The sequence below is a fragment of the Rattus norvegicus genome, chromosome 1 (genome assembly GCF_021556685.1).
Source record: "Rattus norvegicus strain SHRSP/BbbUtx chromosome 1, alternate assembly SHRSP_T2T, whole genome shotgun sequence".
In the NCBI taxonomy this organism is placed as follows: domain Eukaryota; kingdom Metazoa; phylum Chordata; class Mammalia; order Rodentia; family Muridae; genus Rattus; species Rattus norvegicus.
Genome location: NC_141534.1, coordinates 132,097,850 through 132,115,158, shown reverse-complemented (window position 1 = coordinate 132,115,158; position 17,309 = coordinate 132,097,850). Strand labels below are relative to the sequence as shown.

Genomic DNA, 17,309 nt, shown 5'->3' with positions numbered 1-17,309 from the left:
ACACTGCAATGTCCCAAGTGCGAGCATTGCAGGCACAGTCACATTTCTTTGTGGAAAACGGAAATCAGCTAGCAAATGGAAACAAGACTATTAAGCAAACCATGGGAATGGCAGACCTGGCATTTAGGGACCAGGACTCTGGGACACTGAGGTTGTCCCTTCATGCCAGTGTGTGCTCTGGGAAAACTGCCCTAAAATCATTGCAAAACAGTTTAAATTCCTGCAACACAGAGTCTATGATAACAGTGACTGTTACTTGGGCTTCCTCAAGGGTCACCAGAGAGCCTCTCCCAGCCCACCAGGAGCACCCGCACCTTTATGCCCAGCTCCGTTGACTTTCCAGTCACTCGCCTTCAGATGAGCCGGCCGTGACGTCTTTACTAGCAGGTGCTGCACGTCCCTCCAGGTCAACTGGTTGCTGCAATGACATAGCAGAGACCACTGAAGTCACTGGTGTTGACTGGGCAGGACATTCCAAGGAGGTATGAGAGGCAGCCCAAGGCTCAGTTTGCATATCTCAACAAGAGTTTGCTTTGCAACAATGGTTTCCAGCAACTGAACCCTTAGCTGAAAGAGTTCAAAGGGTCTAAAACTCTAGAGCCCTGAGAAACCCGGTCTGACCACCGAGCCTGCCTGAGTTTTGTAACAGTCATTTTAGAAGCGGAGAAGAGAAAACTTTCGATGTCACTCAAAATGCTTATCAAGTGCATGGAGCAATTCTGTCATCACACAAGGGCTCCAAAGCTGGGCTCTGTTCTAAGGGCAACCCGGGCTGCAGGCTGCAGGGATTCTAAATTTACAGCGCACATAGAAACATGCCATCCAAGAACACATGGCCCCCAGTGTCCACCACGTTCCGTATTTCTTGGATTTCAAACACTCCTGAAATCAGGCTCCATCATTCTGCCCATCTAATTGCTCGTCCCCCAGCAAGGAGCCCATATTACACTGTCTGGGAGGGGTAAGCTTGGTCCTTGCTATTCTTATTGTCACTTCCACATTGAAATAGCAAAAGTAAATAGTAAGAGACCACCACACTATCTGTGCAATACCTAAGGAATAAAACGTGTTAGTATGGTAGCACTCGGGGTCTTTCAGGGACTGTTTTACACTCCACAGAGTCCGGGATTTGATGAAAACAATGCTTTTCACACTATCACCAAGTAGAGAAAAACAGAAAACGAAACCCCTATTCCTGTCTTCTCATCTGCATTAGTTGTCATGGAATCTGGATATCTGAAGGCAGAAGCCTTCTGCAAGGGATGCTTTAAATAGAGTTCATGCAGCAGCTACATCAGATTCATCACGAGTAGGAACGTAGTTTTTCGCAATGTGAGACTAACAGCTGGGTGAAAAGCCTGACTTACATGTTCACGGCTCTACCCACAGTTGAGCTGGGAAACACTTGTAAACATTTCATTAAATGGGTGTGTATCTAAAGTATCTTCTGATCAGAATATTAGCCCAGGACAGATGAGCATCCTTTGTGTCCCCCTGAAAAAAATAGGATTCCTTCCTGTTCTATATTTTCAGCACCGTTGAAAAGAGAATGACCAGGACAGCCCTCAGGACAGTCCCCAGAGCTTACTCTCTGTCCACATCTGTCTGTTACGGAGGCTTGTTTGTGCCACATGTGCTCCTGAAGCAGAGGCAACCCCACGACTGGGGGACTCAAGTGCCACCTGGAGGAGCAGCTGCCAGTAGAATGGCTTTGTGTGAGGAAGTCCACGTGACCCTGGCCACTTCCTTAGGACCATGCCTGCTTAGGCCCACAGTAATTTCCCAATGCCCCAAGTGTGTGTGCTATGCAAGCCACAGAGTTTAATTTACCATTTTCAACATTAAATACAGTTCAGGGGCATTAGGTGCATTCACACGGTTGGACAACCATCATCACTATCTGTGATGGTTTGCATATGCTTGGCTCAGGGAGTGGCACTATTAGAAGGTGTGGCCTTGTTGGAGGAAGTGTCACTGTGGGGGTGGGCTTGGAGACCCTCCTCCTTGCTGCCTGGGGATGCTCAGTCTGTTCCTGGCTTCCTTCGGATGAAGATGTAGAACTCAGCTCCCCCTGCACCCTGCCTGCCTGGATGCTGCCATGCTCCCGCCTTGATGATAATGGACTGAACCTCCGAACCTGTAAGCCAGCCCCAATTAAATATCGTCCTTTATAAAACTTCCATTGGCCATCGTGTCTGTTCACAGCAATAAAACTCTAACTAAAACATCATCTAAAACCACCCCAGACCTTTTCATCTCCCCAAACTGAAACCCCATCAAACACCAACTCTCCATGCAGACTTTACCTATCCCTTCCAACCACCCACAACCACTCTGCTTTCTAGTCCTATGAACATGACTTTTACGAGGATCTATTAGAAAGGCCTCTATTGTTGCTGTCAAGGTTCATCCCTACTATAACTTGTACTAGTTCCCCCCACCCCCTGCCCCACCCCTCTCTCTCTCTGTTGTTGGTTTTTTTTTTTTTTTTTTTCAGACATGGTTTCTTTGTGTAGCCTTGGTTGTCCTGGAATTTACTCTGTAGACCAGGCTGGCCTCGAACTCGCAGAGATAGGCCTGCCTCTACCTCCAAAGTGCTGGGATGAAAGGCACGAGCCACCACTGCCCAGTGAGTTCCTCCCTTTGATGGTGAGTGATATTCTGCTTCATGGATTGCTCATCCACGGTTTGCTTATTCAGTCACCTCCCACGGACACCTGAGTTGCTGTGAATGCTGCTGCTGTGAGCGTAGGTGTCTGTCTGGGGTCCCTTCACTCTGTTCTTCTGAGCATGTACTCAAAAGTATCCCACTATGTCACATGGCAATTCTGCGTTTACTCTGGTGGGTGGCTGGCACTCTTTTTCCATAGTGGCTGCTCCAGTCATCTTTGCGCCATTAACTCCCATGCTGCTGGACTTCCTACCAGGAGCATAGCTGATATGTGAGTCTTAGGCACATTTTCCCTCAGGAACACTCTTACCAGTTCCATATCTAGTCTCGCTGGGTTCTTCTCCTATGTTCTAGTTATCTTGCCTGCCCCCCTCCCACTGCTGTCTAACCACATCCATCTACCCAGTTTCCAGGTTCCTGTCCGGCCATAGACTGATCAAATGTCTTCTCCTAATCCTCTGCCTATTCCCTCATGAGACCTTAGGCTTGGAGAATGATTCTGAGGCCCCAAGGAGCCCCAGGCCACATCCTCTGGCAGAATGATCAAGGGTTCAGGCTTTGAACCCTTTGAACGCTGTGGCTGTGGTCCTTGTTGGCTGTATGATGTGGTAAATTATTTGGGCGTGTCAGTGAGGCCAATCCAAGGATGTTGAAGTCAGTCATCCTGGAAGTTTAGCACCAAGCTCCCAGAGAGTACAAGTCTCCAAATAGGGAGCACGCTGTGTCCAAGAGATAATAGGGAAACCAGTTTTCCCTTCATCCCTTATTTACATTTATTTTATGCTGATTTTCTTTCCATGCCATGACTGTTTACTTCTTCAGGGATATCTTTTCCTCCGTACATCCTCCTCTTCTAGCTTAGGCACTGTTCCCTTATTGTGAGGATCTTCGCCGTATGCCCCAGGAGTGGCTGGTGCTACCATGAGCTCTGTGCATGTGGTCTACAGAGCACTGTGGGTACTCTGCTCACCTGGGGGCGCTATATCTGAAGCTCTAAGGTCGGCACTGTTGCATGCATTGTTACGTATGTGTGCAAAACCTCGGCGTGCTTTCTGGAGCCACCAATCTTGTCACCAGCCTCCCTGGCTAGCCCAGTCATACTTATGAAGTCCACTGTCAACAGCATGAAGACACATGCTGCTTCTGCAAAAGGACATCTTTCAGATACGTGGGGGCTTTTAAAGGGTGGATATCCTTGAAGACCTAGGCACTCAGTGTGTTTTTTCTCAGGTGAACCCCTCAACGTGTATGATTCTTGGGGGTCTTCTGGGTCACATGAGTTGCAAAACATTTCCATGGATCACTCAGGCCACTCCCAGGAAGAAGCTAGAAACTGTCTCATTAGGATGAAATAATTTTTCCTCCTCTAGGAGAGATGTCTGAGAAATATTGAGTGTCTAAAGTGGATTTCGCCTTCCTCCTTTCTGTACAGGGATTGAGCTTGGGGTTTGACTCATTCCAGAGAAGGACTCTATAGCTCTAGTCCAAAGACACTTTTCAACAACAACAACAACAACAACAACAACAACAACAACAACGACAACGACAACGACAACAACAAACAAGAAGGTCCATAGGATATCTGCAGTCTGCACTGAACTAGGGGGAATTCTTAGACTGCCTGCTGGCCTCATTCTTATCCCCTGTGGTCCACAGATCCCATCTCCTGGTAATGTCTTCCTCTGGGTCAGTGCTTCTCAACCTTCCTAAGGCTGTGACCCTCACTCAACACAAGCGCCTCATGTTATGGCGACCCCAACCGTAAAGTTATTTCATTGCTACTTCAGAACTGCAATTTTGCTACTGTTGTGAATTACAATGTAAATACCTGATGTGTGACTCCTGTAGGGCAGGCAGCCCACAGGAGAACCACTTGCCCTAGGACCATCATTTATGACCCTGAGAGAATGGGAGAAAGCAATGACGAGACAGTGCTGCCTGGACCTGCTGGACACTGGGGTCTCCAAGATGTCCTAAACTCAGCCTGAGTCCCTAGGCACCATTTGCTCCACCCATAGACCAATACTAACTCCAGAAATTTCTCAGTAAATTCTCCCTTAAGTGAGGTTTGCTTGAATTATACCTGCAAATCTCCAACCTGTCGTTAGTTTCTACTGGTCCACGGGCAAGTTTCCTGGGGCAAACTGGTCATGAAGCTGGGTGTGTTTTCTATTTAGGTCTGACTAACAAAATTCCTTGCATGTTTTCAATAAGGAATGGAGGAAAATAGAGAGTGATGAATTGCTAAGTATGAGAATACAACTTTCCACACAAGTAACTAATTATTGCAGAGCCCCAGGATACAGAAGCTAACATTTGGGAGGTGGGGGTGGCTGGAAATTGAAAATATTTAGCTGTTTTTGCTAAATTGGTAGCATTTGAGTATTTTGGTCTTTAGCTGAGTGGAAATCAGCATGCAGGCACGCATAATTACAAGGATTTACACATCTCAAATATTCTCTCTGAATCTCTTAAAAACTCATCCAGAACAAAGGATCACTGCAAATGTTGGGTTGCTAAGTGACGGTTGATGTCTAAACTGTTTCTGACTCCACAATTGCACACAAGGTGTTTTTATTTGGGTGGGGAACGTCACCCACAGGCTTACAAGTTTGAATACTTGGTCTCTGGCTTATGGCATTGATTTTTGAGTGGAACCACTCACAGAGTAAGCCTGCCAGCAAGAAAGAGGTTCACTGGAGGTTGTTGGTTTAGATCTTAAAGGTTATGACTTAGGCCTGGTCTAAAAGTATTCCTTAATCTGTGAAGAAGTGAAAAGCTGTGTCAGAGGGGCTGAGGATTTAGCTCAGTGGTAGAGCGCTTACCTAGGAAGCGCAAGGCCCTGGGTTCGGTCCCCAGCTCCGAAAAAAAAAAGAACAAAAAAAAAAAAAAAAAAAAAAAAGGCTGTGTCAGAGGCCACAGTCACCACAGACAGAGCCCAGGCCTCCATGACTTCTACACCTTCAAACTGTGAGCACCTTGTCACACTAATGAAAAGTGACTTATACATGAAGTTAACCCTTTTCTGTCTGACTCATTCATACACTTATAACTGTAGGTTTCATGAGACTTAGGCAAATTGGTCCCTTGTCACTGTCAGTTTAGAAAGCAAGATTGGGGGAAAAGAAGACAGCCTAGGGCACAGTCTGGGTGCATGGTTATGAATGGAGAGCCCAGACCCACAAGTACAGTTTGGGTGCATGGTTATGAATGGAGAGCTCTCCTGAGGTCCAACAAAGAGGAACAGACAATGAGTTTTATGAAGAGAATAAACCACTTCAAAAACGACCTAAAAAGGTAGGAAATTCAGACTTGGACCGCAACACACTTAAACACCCACGACATCGGGTTAAATGAAATATATCAACCACAAAGCACAGAATAGGCAGGGCATCCTCATCCAAAGTGCTAAAAGGTATTACAGATTTTTGAACACATTTTGAGTTTCTGCATAGACTTCATGAGTCGAATGCCTTTAATCTGAAAATCCAAAATCGAAAACTCCAGACCTGAAACTTTCTGGGCATCATGTCAGCGCTAAGAAACGTTCAGATTTTGAATCATTTTGGATTTGGGGTTTTAGGATTAGGGGTGTGTGGTGTGTATGGTTTTGTTACATGAGGCACTTTTAAGAGTCATCAAGTTCATAGACAGGAAGCAGCATGGTGGATGTCAGTGGCCGAAATATACTACTATTTATAGTATTATGGGCTAGATTCTGGATTGTAGCATGTGAGCCGTAAGCCCCGTTCCTCAGAATGTGACTTGTATTTCAAAATAGAGCTTACAAAAAGAGGTTATCAGCATGTTTCAATTCAAGGTGGCCAACTGCAAGCCAAGGAGATACTTTGAAGTCACACATTCCTAGTGTATAAACAACTTCTATGGCAGCCAAAGCAGACCAATACAGAGAGCTAATGTTTAATGGTAACAAAACTTCAGTTGGGGAAGGTGACAAAATTCTGGTGATTGTTGGTTGTGGGTACACGGCAATGGAACTGGGCTTCGTGTGGCTGAGGTTGTCATTTAGAACACCCAGGGATTTACAAGGTCTCACGTTAGTTGCATGCCGCCAGTGTAGAGACAGCTTTTCAAAGGAAAAGAAGGAAGGTTGAAACTTACTTTGCTTCTAGAGCCAGGGCAATGATGCCAGCCACCATGGGAGCTGAGACAGATGTCCCAGTGTGGCCGTCGGTGCAGCGCTGACGCAGGTCCGTGGTGACCTGCATGGAAGAGAGACACATGAAGGAGGACACTGACTGGAAAGGCCAGTTCTCTCTGAGAGGACTGAGGCCCCTGGCATGCTGCCAATGGGAGAGAATGACTGTGGGTGCTAGTGGCAGAAAAGCCATGAGACAATCGTGTGGTCTGGCTCCCCCAGGCTTTGCACTTAGGTGCAAAGCTGCAGCCATGCTCCAGAACAGGCTAATCCCAGGCTGAGAACAGAGAGGCACAGCAGGGCAGACACGCATCTAGAAGCACGGGGTATGCTTTTTATAAGGGGTCAGCTCAGCTGGCTCCTGAAGACCACTGAAGCCTGTGCAGACGAATGGGCAAGGCCCTCTGCCGGCCCTTCTTCCTGCATGGCATCGTGATCTTGCCACTGAAATGCATGAAATCTGATCCCACACAAAGAGCAAGCTCAGTGACCCAAGACCTCAGGGGAGCTGAAAACCTGTGTCACAGACTGCTCAGGAGTCCAGATGGCGTTTCTACTTTTAGCTGGAAGGTAAGGATCGGGACTGGAGACAGACAACCCTCCTGGGGTAATCTGAAGTGCTCTGGCCAGCACATGACCCCCTGAGCTGTGCATCAGGCCGCTGGTCTTTTGGGGAAGCAAGGCTGGGACTCTGCCTATCTTTATCTGAGTGATGGCTCCGGGAGGATTGGACGCTGCCTCAGGACCTTGTAATGGCTCAACCTGACTTGTACCTCCCCTGGGAGGTCGAAGTGGGCAGAGGTCATGGGATCAACACATGGGTTCAGTTGTGTTGGGTGGGACCATGGTCCCTGTGACTTTTGCTCCTGGTTTTAATTCTAGGTAATCTATACATGGAGTCAAGGTTGCTAACCTTAAATCAGAAAGATTATTCTGGATTATCCAGCTGGGCTTGAGAGAATCAGAAGGCTTTAAAGGTCAAAGGGGAAAGCAGAAAAATCTGCTGGAGAGGCGAGGCATGTGAAGACTTCAGCTATCATGGCTGGCTTTAAGGAACTGGGGAGACCCAGACCAAGGATGCAGGGAGAGAGGCTCTAAAAACAAGAATGCTCTCTTCATCCAACACAAGAGAATTGGGACCTGAGTCCTGCATGGTCAGGAGCTGAATCGTGTTTAGTTTACATAAGCATGGACCTCCCCAGAGCTGCCAGAATGCCAGAGGGCCCTCCTGACACCTTTCCCTCAGCCTGTACATCTGGAGCTCAGAGCCAAGAGAAGCTGCTGGGTTTCTGAACCACAAGCTGGGGAGATGTCTGTTTGTACAGCCTTAGGATACTAAGTTCCTGGTGACCTCTTAGGGGCAGCAACAGTAAGTTAGGTCACCCACTCGCCTGCTGGGAAGCTCCTGTAACCATTTTATGGGTCCCTTGAGGATGAATTCCTCCAGTAGTAACAGTGAGATCCTTCCACACAGAGAGTGTTTCTGTTATGCCGTACTTAGGCAGGAGAGGGGTATCTAGTCTGAGCCATACATTTATGGGAAGATCTGACTGGTATTTTTACAGAAACCAGTTTCCTCACTGTACACAGTGGGACTGAACCACCTCAAGGGAAGGAGAAAGGCAGCCTGGGAGGGACTTCAGTCTCCCCAGCACTCCTGTTGTATCACGGCAAGGCCCAAGACTGATTCTGCAGCTTCATAGGAAAGTGTTTAGGGAAGGTATGGAGACTACCCCTGTGAGGGAGCTGAATCAAGGCGGGCAGAGTCCTCCCAAGTCTCAGGGTCCTGCCCGGAACTCTGCTCATAGTTACCCCTAGGCTTCTAGACCCCAAGGCTGTAGGTGAAGGTGTTATCTCTGACCAGGAGCCATGCCTTTTCCTGAGGAGTCACTCATTTCAGGCGAATGCTGCAGGGAAGAAACACTCAAGGGGCTGGGCTTTGACTGACATTAGAGCTCACCGAACTTGACTAGATGCACCCACTTCTCGTGTGCTTGCTCAGCCCCTTGCAGAACATCTCTGGGGCCTCAAGCGAAAATTAGGCTTCAGTAATCAGACGAAAATAGTCATCACACTCAGGGCAGATTCCCAGGACGGCAGCTCTGACACTCAAGCTTGTCTTCCCCGTCTTCTATGTCTTCCCTATCCATAAATATTACTCAGAGGAGGGATTTTCTTTTTTTAAAAGAAGGAATTAAAGCAAGATGTGGTGGTGCATGACTCTAATGACAGATTTGGGAGGTGAAGGCAGGAAGAAGCGGGGGAGTTCAAGGAAAGCCTCTACTATACAGTTAGTAAGTTCAAATCCAGTCTGGACTCCATGGGATCATCTTTTAAAAAATGGGGGGGGGGCGGTCGGAGGGGGTGGGTGGGATTAAAGTATTTCTGATGTGCGTACATTGAAGCATAACAGGTAAGTAAAATAAAGCCACCGGCCCATTTCCAGAGCTGAGCACCATCACAGAGAATGCAGCTGAGGACACAGTCCCCAGTACACCGTGTCCAGCTGTGCCTACTTCCGCTTGTATCCATTTAGCCAGTAGGCCTTTGTTGGGTTTTAGCCTAAGCATCTGTTTAACAAAGCTTCAACAAGCCCATGCTCAAAAGAGGAGGAAATGAACGGGACATGGTACAGAGTCTCAGCTGCCCACCCCAGGGCTGGGTGACCCTGCAGGATGGGGAAAAAACACTCAAATTAACACCTTTGTGAACCAGCCTGGGCCACTGCCAGGTCTTCAACAGGATGGTGCAGCTGACCTTCGATGTGTGCATAGCAAGTAGGGGGTACAGGAAGCCTGTGTGCTCCCCAGGAAAAAAATGTAAAAATAAAATTGAAAATAATTTCTAAAGACGTGTCTAAGCAGCAAGAGAAATGAAAGGATGCTGGTGAGTGTTAAAACGAAACCACGCCTGGTCAGCTCCACAGGCTTATGTTAAAAACATCTACACGCTAGCCTAATGACTATGCATGTGAATTCTACATTAATTTAAACTAGAAACCTCCCTCCCTCCCCCAGTTTTTTTAAACATAGGAAAGTATGTCTAGAAGGAAGAAGCATAAATCCCAGTCAGATACTAAAACAGTTACCATTTGAAAGATAAATCAGTGGTTCAATGGTGGAGTTCCTACCCACCATGGGTTTAACCACCACAAAGGAGAATAAGAGAAAAACTGCTCACTGCAGTGAACAGAGCTGGCCAAACCCTGTGGCTTTGCTTCCAAGAGTGTAGGGCATGTCCCCTGGCAGAGGAGAAGCCTAGAATGCTCGGCTTTCCAGAATGCTTCGGCGTAAAACCAAAGCTTTCTTTCATGTGCATCAGAGTAAGACTGGTCAACTGGACTCTGGGATGTGACCACAGAACTCCAGAGAGCTAAAAGGAGACAGGATGAAGATGAACCCCATTCTTAAATGACATTTTTAGGTCTCTAAAGTCAGGGAGGGTTTAATTGTCATTTCTGGGCACAGATGAGTCAGACATCTTATAAAATAGTAAAGCCTGAGGCGGGCTGCCAAGGCACTGGGGTTGACGTCCATCATAGAGGGATAGGCTGGGACCTGAGATCCAACAGAATCTGGTCTTGGCCAAACCGGCTTTTGGGAAGAGGAAGCCTTAGACCTCACACGAGAACTTACGATCTTCCGTTCATAGAAGGCCCCGCTGCTGTAGGTGGTAGCCAAGGTGGAAGCACATTCCTCCAGGTACCAGGGTTTGTGGCCGTTCTCAGTGGTGCTGCTCACAGAGATGGTGTAGATGCTGTTGGTGTAGCCATCACAGGAGCAGTGGTCCCCTTCTCTCCCACCATTCCCAGAGGCCCAGACAAAAATGGAGCCCAGACCTTGGCGGCCCTACATGGAAGCAAGAGCAGATGTTAGCAACTGTAGTAGGACACCTTGGAAGCATCTCACACCAGTCTGCAATTCCACCCTCAGCCGGTCCCTCCACAGGGCTGTGAAGGCTGCCCTGAGACTCTGTGGGTCCTGCCCAAGGGTTCTGTTGGCTTTAAGTGGAGCTGTTGTGCCTGTGTTAACAGCGCTGGGACCACAGATGCTCATGATCCTGGCAAGGATGGGCCAAAAGATCCCTCTGACCTTCACAGGACAATCTAGACCCTAGAGCAAAAGTCTCTAATTCCCATTACGATAGCTGATGACCAAGGGGACTCAGAGTAAGACCAAGGTTAGAAACACACTATGGCAGAATTTGGAACTGTTTAAGTTTTATGGGTCAAAGGAGCTGGTTTTGAGAGAGAAGTGCGCTGATTTTCTGAAACAGTTTCGGAGATCAGCGTCTTGCAGGGCCAGCTCACTTTCAAAGAAGGGTGAAGGGGGAGGGGAGAGATTGTGCCTTCTGGATGAGACTGAATAGATAAACACGATCCTGTTCTAGAACACTGTTTGCCCATAGATGTCCCACTAGAGTTCCCTGAGGTGCTACCCTGGATAAGTGGATGAATGCTAAAGCAGTCCAGTCAGATGTCAGCAGTGCCAACCCAGGTTGGTGACTTCACTTGTTCATCAGGAACACGAACCAGAGAAGTCTCATGACAGTGGCAGATCAGACAGCTTCCTGCAGCTCTGTTCTATACTACACCCATGGAATCAGCAGTTTCTGACCGAACTTCATGCCACCCCAGCCACAAATACTAGTTAATGATTAGCTCATGGAAGACTAGATTAAGTCAGTCCTAACAGCTGGACCCCAGGATGGCACACAGCAAAAATTAGACCGTCCGGGCTCTTAACATAGGGAGGGGACTGACACTGTATCTCAGCACGGCTCAGTTTAAAGACATCGTTCAAGCAGACTCTATGACCCAATCCATCTATCCGTTCTGAGTCCAGGCCTTCCCTTGGGGAAGTTGGACCACCTGCTCTGGAAGCCCCAGGACACTCTCTGTAGCATCCTAAAGAGACCAGCTCTAGGCTAAGACTCCCAGAAACACTCACAGGAAGGTTCCTGATGCTCATTTGCTCTGCTTTGTGCATCTCCACAAACGGGCCTGTCTGAATGCCCTAGCGCTTACCACAAAGGTTACCTAGACCATGACAAAGGTTAACTTCTGGGCCTGGAGAAATAGCTCAGTCTACAGCACTGGTTGTTCTTACAGAGGACCTAGGTTCAATTCCCAGCACCCACTGGGTGACTCACAATCATCTATAACTCTTGTTCCAGTGGATCTGATGCCCTCCTGACTTCTACAGGTACCAGGCAGGCATGTGGTGTGTATACATGCATGGAGGAAAAACATTAATACACACACACACACACAGTCTTAAAAGAAGAAATTCTAAAAAAAAAAAAATAGATTAACTTTTAAAAGAAAGGCACAAAACAAGAAAGCAGGTGTGTCTGAATTAGGTCATGCCCCGTGTCACGACAGTGGATCACACAGGTGCTGAGAAGCTAGGTGTGGGGAGGGCTTTTGTGCTCTCAGAGTTTGTGTAAGTACTCTCTCGTGAGGTTACACCATGATGCAATGACCTAATGATGGCATTCTCAGAGGATGTCCTCAGCATGGAGCAAAGCAAGTCTATAACTACCTGTTGGAAAAGATTAATCAGAGGCAGTTGAAAGTGACTGAAATCCAAATAAAAAGTCTTTAGCAGGTTGGGGATTTAGCTCAGTGGTAGAGCGCTTGCCTAGCAAGTACAAGGCCCTGGGTTCGGTCCCCAGCTCCGAAAAAAAGAAAAGAAAAAAAAAGTCATTTAGCCCATCAGAGTCTATCTATTTCTTAGAAGAATCATCCACAAGATAATGTCCCCCCCTCCACCCTGTACCCAACACAAACCAGTTTATAAAATGTTATTTCACAAAGTTCAATGATCATATTATCCGGAAAATACACAGAAGAGCTTAAAACAGTGCTCCAGACTCAATGTCTGGGCACTGAACCACAAAAGAAATGTTAGCAAATGTCTTTGGGCCTAGCAGGTGGGTGGTCTGTCAGTTAACTGTCTATCACTATAACAAACACATGAGGTAAATCAAGTTACAATGGAAGGAAGGAAGGAAGGGAGGAAGGGAGGAAGGGAGGGAGGGAGGGAGGGAGGGAGGGAGGGAGGAATGAGTTAAGTTTATCTGGCTCATAGTTTTGTAGGTTTTAACCCATGACTGGCAGTACCCATTGATTTGGCCTTTGGTGACACATCACAGTAGAGGCTCATGGAAGAGGAAGTCTATTTACCACATGCAGATTCAGGGCTCAGTCCCACAATTCAAGGTGTGGTGGCACTGACTAGTAGTGCTCCCAGTAGGCCCCGCCTCCTCCAGTTTCCTGCCTCCACCTCCCAGCAGCACCTGATAGGCCTGCAATCTGCATGTCTAAGAACTCTCAGCCCGGGGCTGGGGATTTAGCTCAGTGGTAGAGTGCTTACCTAGGAAGCGCAAGGCCCTGGGTTCGGTCCCCAGCTCCGAAAAAAAGAACCAAAAAAAAAAAAAAAAGAACTCTCAGCCCATACCTCACTGCTTATCCTAGCCTTTCCATCTGACAGAGGGCAGCTACGGCCTCACCATTTATTTAGCTTCCCAAAGGCACCACAGTATCAATGGCCTCTTTCTCGTCTTACTGTGGTTTTCTAGAGAGAATTTGGAGGGAGGCAGGGAGCATCGGTAGGTTTGGGCCATAAGAGAGGCCTTTGCTGTCCCTGGGGGATCTCAGGTTTACTTTCTACATCTTGTATCTGCAGACGCTGGAGGGGATGTTCCGACTTGAGCCATGGACTTGAGTTTCTGTTCAGAAGAGTCACAAATTGAACACCATCAAACTGCACTGGTATCCTCCCCGGGGGCAGAGACTGTGGGATCAGCCTCCTGAGGGCTGCTGAGCCCTGGTTGTCTGGACAAGGCCAGCTGTTCTTTATCACAGTGTTTAATCCCCTATCTGAGAGAAAATTCAGGGGAGGAGTGAGGCTTCATAAGGACTGGCATTAAATAGATCCCTATGCCCAGTAATGGCTTCTAAAGCCACCTGCCACCCCATCACATCACCTACTGAAGACAAAGCCACATTTTACAGAGAAAGCTAACGGGTCACAAATGGGATGGCATGGAAGAGTAACAGATGGGGCCGTGCGCTTTGGTTGGAGGTGATCCCGTTCTTCCAGAAGCATTCTCCCTGGCATCTTTAGATAGCTGTGATTTAAGAGGCCTATAACATACTTCACTTCAGAATGACTAAGATTTGAATGGCCTCTGTATTTTAAGAAGGCAAGACAAGAACCAGGAGGCCCGAGTAGCTCCCTTTACACACCCCTGTTGCCCTGACAACCTGCTGCCCCGGGTTCAGAATGCAAACTTCCCTTCTTTGTAGCTCCATCTTGCGTAAGCTGTGTCTATATGCTAGGCACACTGCGGTGACCCCTCGAAAACAAGCCGCTCCTCTTTTGGACGCAGAGCTCCGAGCCACATCTTTAGAAAAGCGTCCCATAGAAATGCCAGGTGTCCAGCATTAACACCATCCCCGTCAATGCCTTTTGTGCAGAGAAACGTGACCTCCACCTTAAGTCAGCCCCTCGGAGCTGCGGCTCAGCTTCATGTTTAGGATGCTTCCCTTGTCATCGGGTCTGAGAGCTGAGTGATCTAACAGTGGGAGTGGGGGTTGAGTCATGGAAACAAGTGATTTATTTGTTCAGCCATCCTTTGTGGGCGGTGGCTTACTTGGTCACGCCTGAGTCTGCCAGCATTCCCCTAGCCCAGCACGTGGCCCGGCACGTGGCTTGGCTCAGGTGGTTTCAGCAGCATAATGGAAGCTGCCCCCTATCCTGCTGGAGTGGTGGGGTAGAGCAGTCCGTGTTCTGTGAGCGAGCACAGGCCTTGTGCAGTCTATGTCTGTACGCTGAGCCTCTCTTATTTTCCTTTCTCCAACAGTTGGGACAGCTCCCTGCTTTCGGTTGCTTGTTTCTTAGGCATGGGGGTGGCTATCGAAAAAGGTTGGCTTTCCTTGTACTGTAGGGGTGCAGACAAGATGTATCTAGCAGGGAGTGAAGATGTAGTATACCCCTTAGTTTGATAATGAAGGCACTCCAGGGATGCAGTGTGACCGGAGGTGGCAGGATGCTCTAGCAAAAACTCTTGTTGCCACAGAAAAGGTAACACACAGCGTCCAACTCAGTCCATCCAAGAAAGAAATCAAATGGCAATCAGAAAAAAAGTCCTGAAGAAGACTGGGAAGGGGAAGATGACTCAGTCAGGGAAATGTCTGCCGCCATCAGCAAGAGGGCCCAAGTTTGAGCCCCAGAAACCACTCGAGAAAAGAAAGAAAAAGCAAAAGCTGGTGCAGTGGCCCGGATGTGTGATCCCAGTACTGGGGAGACAGAGACAGGCTTGCTGGCCAGCCAGACTAGCCAGTTAGCAAACTCCAAGTTCAGTGAGCCCACTGAGAGACTCTATCTCAGAAAACAAGGTGGTGCCACGTGCCTTTAATGCCAGCTTTGGGAGGCAGCATGGGTTAAGCAGAGCTCTGTGAGTTTGAGGGGAGCTTAGTCAATATAATGAGATCCTAGCCAATCAGAAGTGACACAGTAAGACTGTGTCTCAAAGATAAATAAATAGGGGCCTGGAGAGACGCTGGTTCAGCAGCTAAGAGTACTTTCTGCTTTTGCAGAGGACCCAGGTTCAGTTCCAGCACCCACCCACACTGAGGCTCACAACTGTCTATAACTCCATGGGATACAATGCCTTCTTTAGACCTCTGTGGTACTAAGCATACATGTAGATAGCATGGTAAAATATAAACTTACAGGCAAACCATTTATACTTATATAAAATCTTTAAACCAAGTAAAGAACAATTGAAAAAACTTGCCTGTGCACGCACACACGTGCGCGCGCGCACACACACACACACACACACACACACACACACACGAGAGAGAGAGAGAGAGAGAGAGAGAGAGAGAGAGATATCTTTTGGGGCAGAACTGCAGGGCAGAGGGAGACAGACAAGCTACTTGCAGTACAATCTTTGGTACTTTTGGATGTACTTATTAACTATTAACTGCATCTGAATAGCTGTGCATGGGTCACAGTATGACAAATACTTTTAAAATGTTTTAAATTATATAAACAATAAAGTGGGCTCAATCTCCCCACCCTTCCCTTTCCCACAGGAATCAGAAACACCTGGATCTCCTGATAGACCCCCCCCCCCCCCCGCCTCCCCACACCCCAGCCCCTGCCAGCATTCGTTAGCCACACCTATACTGTGGGCTGGGGCTCAGGGGGCAACCCACAGCCTCCTGGATACTGACCACACCTGTACCTGACTGTTCTAAGAAAGTGTCCTCACCTGACAATCTGTTTTGCCACCTGGCTTGCAAGAACTGGTTTTGGTTCATCTACTGCTACCCCTTCCTGACCTCATCCTCCCCAAGTTCCTACCCCGCCTCCACACTGACAGTCGGTGAAACAGCTGGAGGGTAGGCCTCCTGAGACTAGCCTTCCAGTCTCCTCAGATCAGAAGGTAGTCAATCTCTTGGATGTTCTCTATGGTTTGCCTCTGAAACTGTAACTGTGTTTGTTGGGCAGTGTGCTGGTAAGGGTGCGGGTGTCTAGGTGACAGCTCCCTGGCCCAATGAGGCTTTAGATTAGGCACACCCCATGATAGACAGAAAAAGCATTTCACCTACATAGTTTAAGGAGCAGGCCAGGAGATCTGACCAAGCTGTCGCCCACCACCTACAGAGGCCTCTTCAGCCTCCAGTGGAGTAGGCAGGGATGGCTGAGTGCTAAGCTGGCTCTCCCTGGACCGGCTATGCTCTTCCAGCTGACCTGGTATATACCACTCCCCAGAGCTCTAAGAGCCTTCTCCTTCATTCTGGCACTGCAGGGCTTTCCTGCCAGTCTTGTTTCAGGCATGGCTGGTGCCACCGATATTTAAATGTTCAAAGCATGCAGTCACCCCCGCCCTAGGTGCTCCCCGGTAGCCCTGGGTTACTCACACCTTTTTAATGCCATACTCGAAAGCCTGTTTAGCCAGACGGCCAGGCCCATCCACGGTCTTCCCATCATCATCTGGCCCCCAACTAGCGCTGTAAATGTCAATGTAGTTGGGTCTGATGCCCAGAGACTTGGCCTCAACCACGTCGGTCACGTCACCGTCCAGCATCCGGATGCCTGCAAGCATAGGGGGAAGCTCATTGTCAGGACTGGGAATTCTGAGCAAGCAGTGAAGCTACCCAAGGACTGGAAACCTGCAAAGCCCAAGAGCCTCAAGGAAGCCTTTGCCACGACACCAGGACGCCAGGACACTAGGACACTTGGACGGACGCCAGGACACCATGGCACCACAAGGTTCTTTTATTGGCAAGTTTGGTTTTTGCTTTTTTGTTGTTGTTTTTGTTGTTTTTATATTTTGTTTTATTTTAGAGATGGGGCTTCTCGGTGTAGCCCTGGCTGTCCTGGAATTCACAATGTAGGCTAGGCTGGCCTCAGACTCAAAGATCCGCCTGCCTCTGCCTCCTGAGTACTGGGATTAAAG

General features: G+C 48.2%; 1 protein-coding gene across 2 annotated transcripts in view; it reads right to left on the bottom strand.

The window, feature by feature from the left end:
• The window catches only part of Pcsk6 (proprotein convertase subtilisin/kexin type 6), a 197,893-nt gene that overhangs the window by 85,240 nt on the left and 95,344 nt on the right, over positions 1–17,309 (bottom strand). For both annotated transcript variants that reach the window (NM_001439914.1, NM_012999.3), the window contains 4 exon segments: positions 315–418; positions 6,794–6,894; positions 10,466–10,678; positions 16,773–16,945. In NM_001439914.1, the coding sequence (NP_001426843.1) occupies positions 315–418; positions 6,794–6,894; positions 10,466–10,678; positions 16,773–16,945 (591 nt within the window).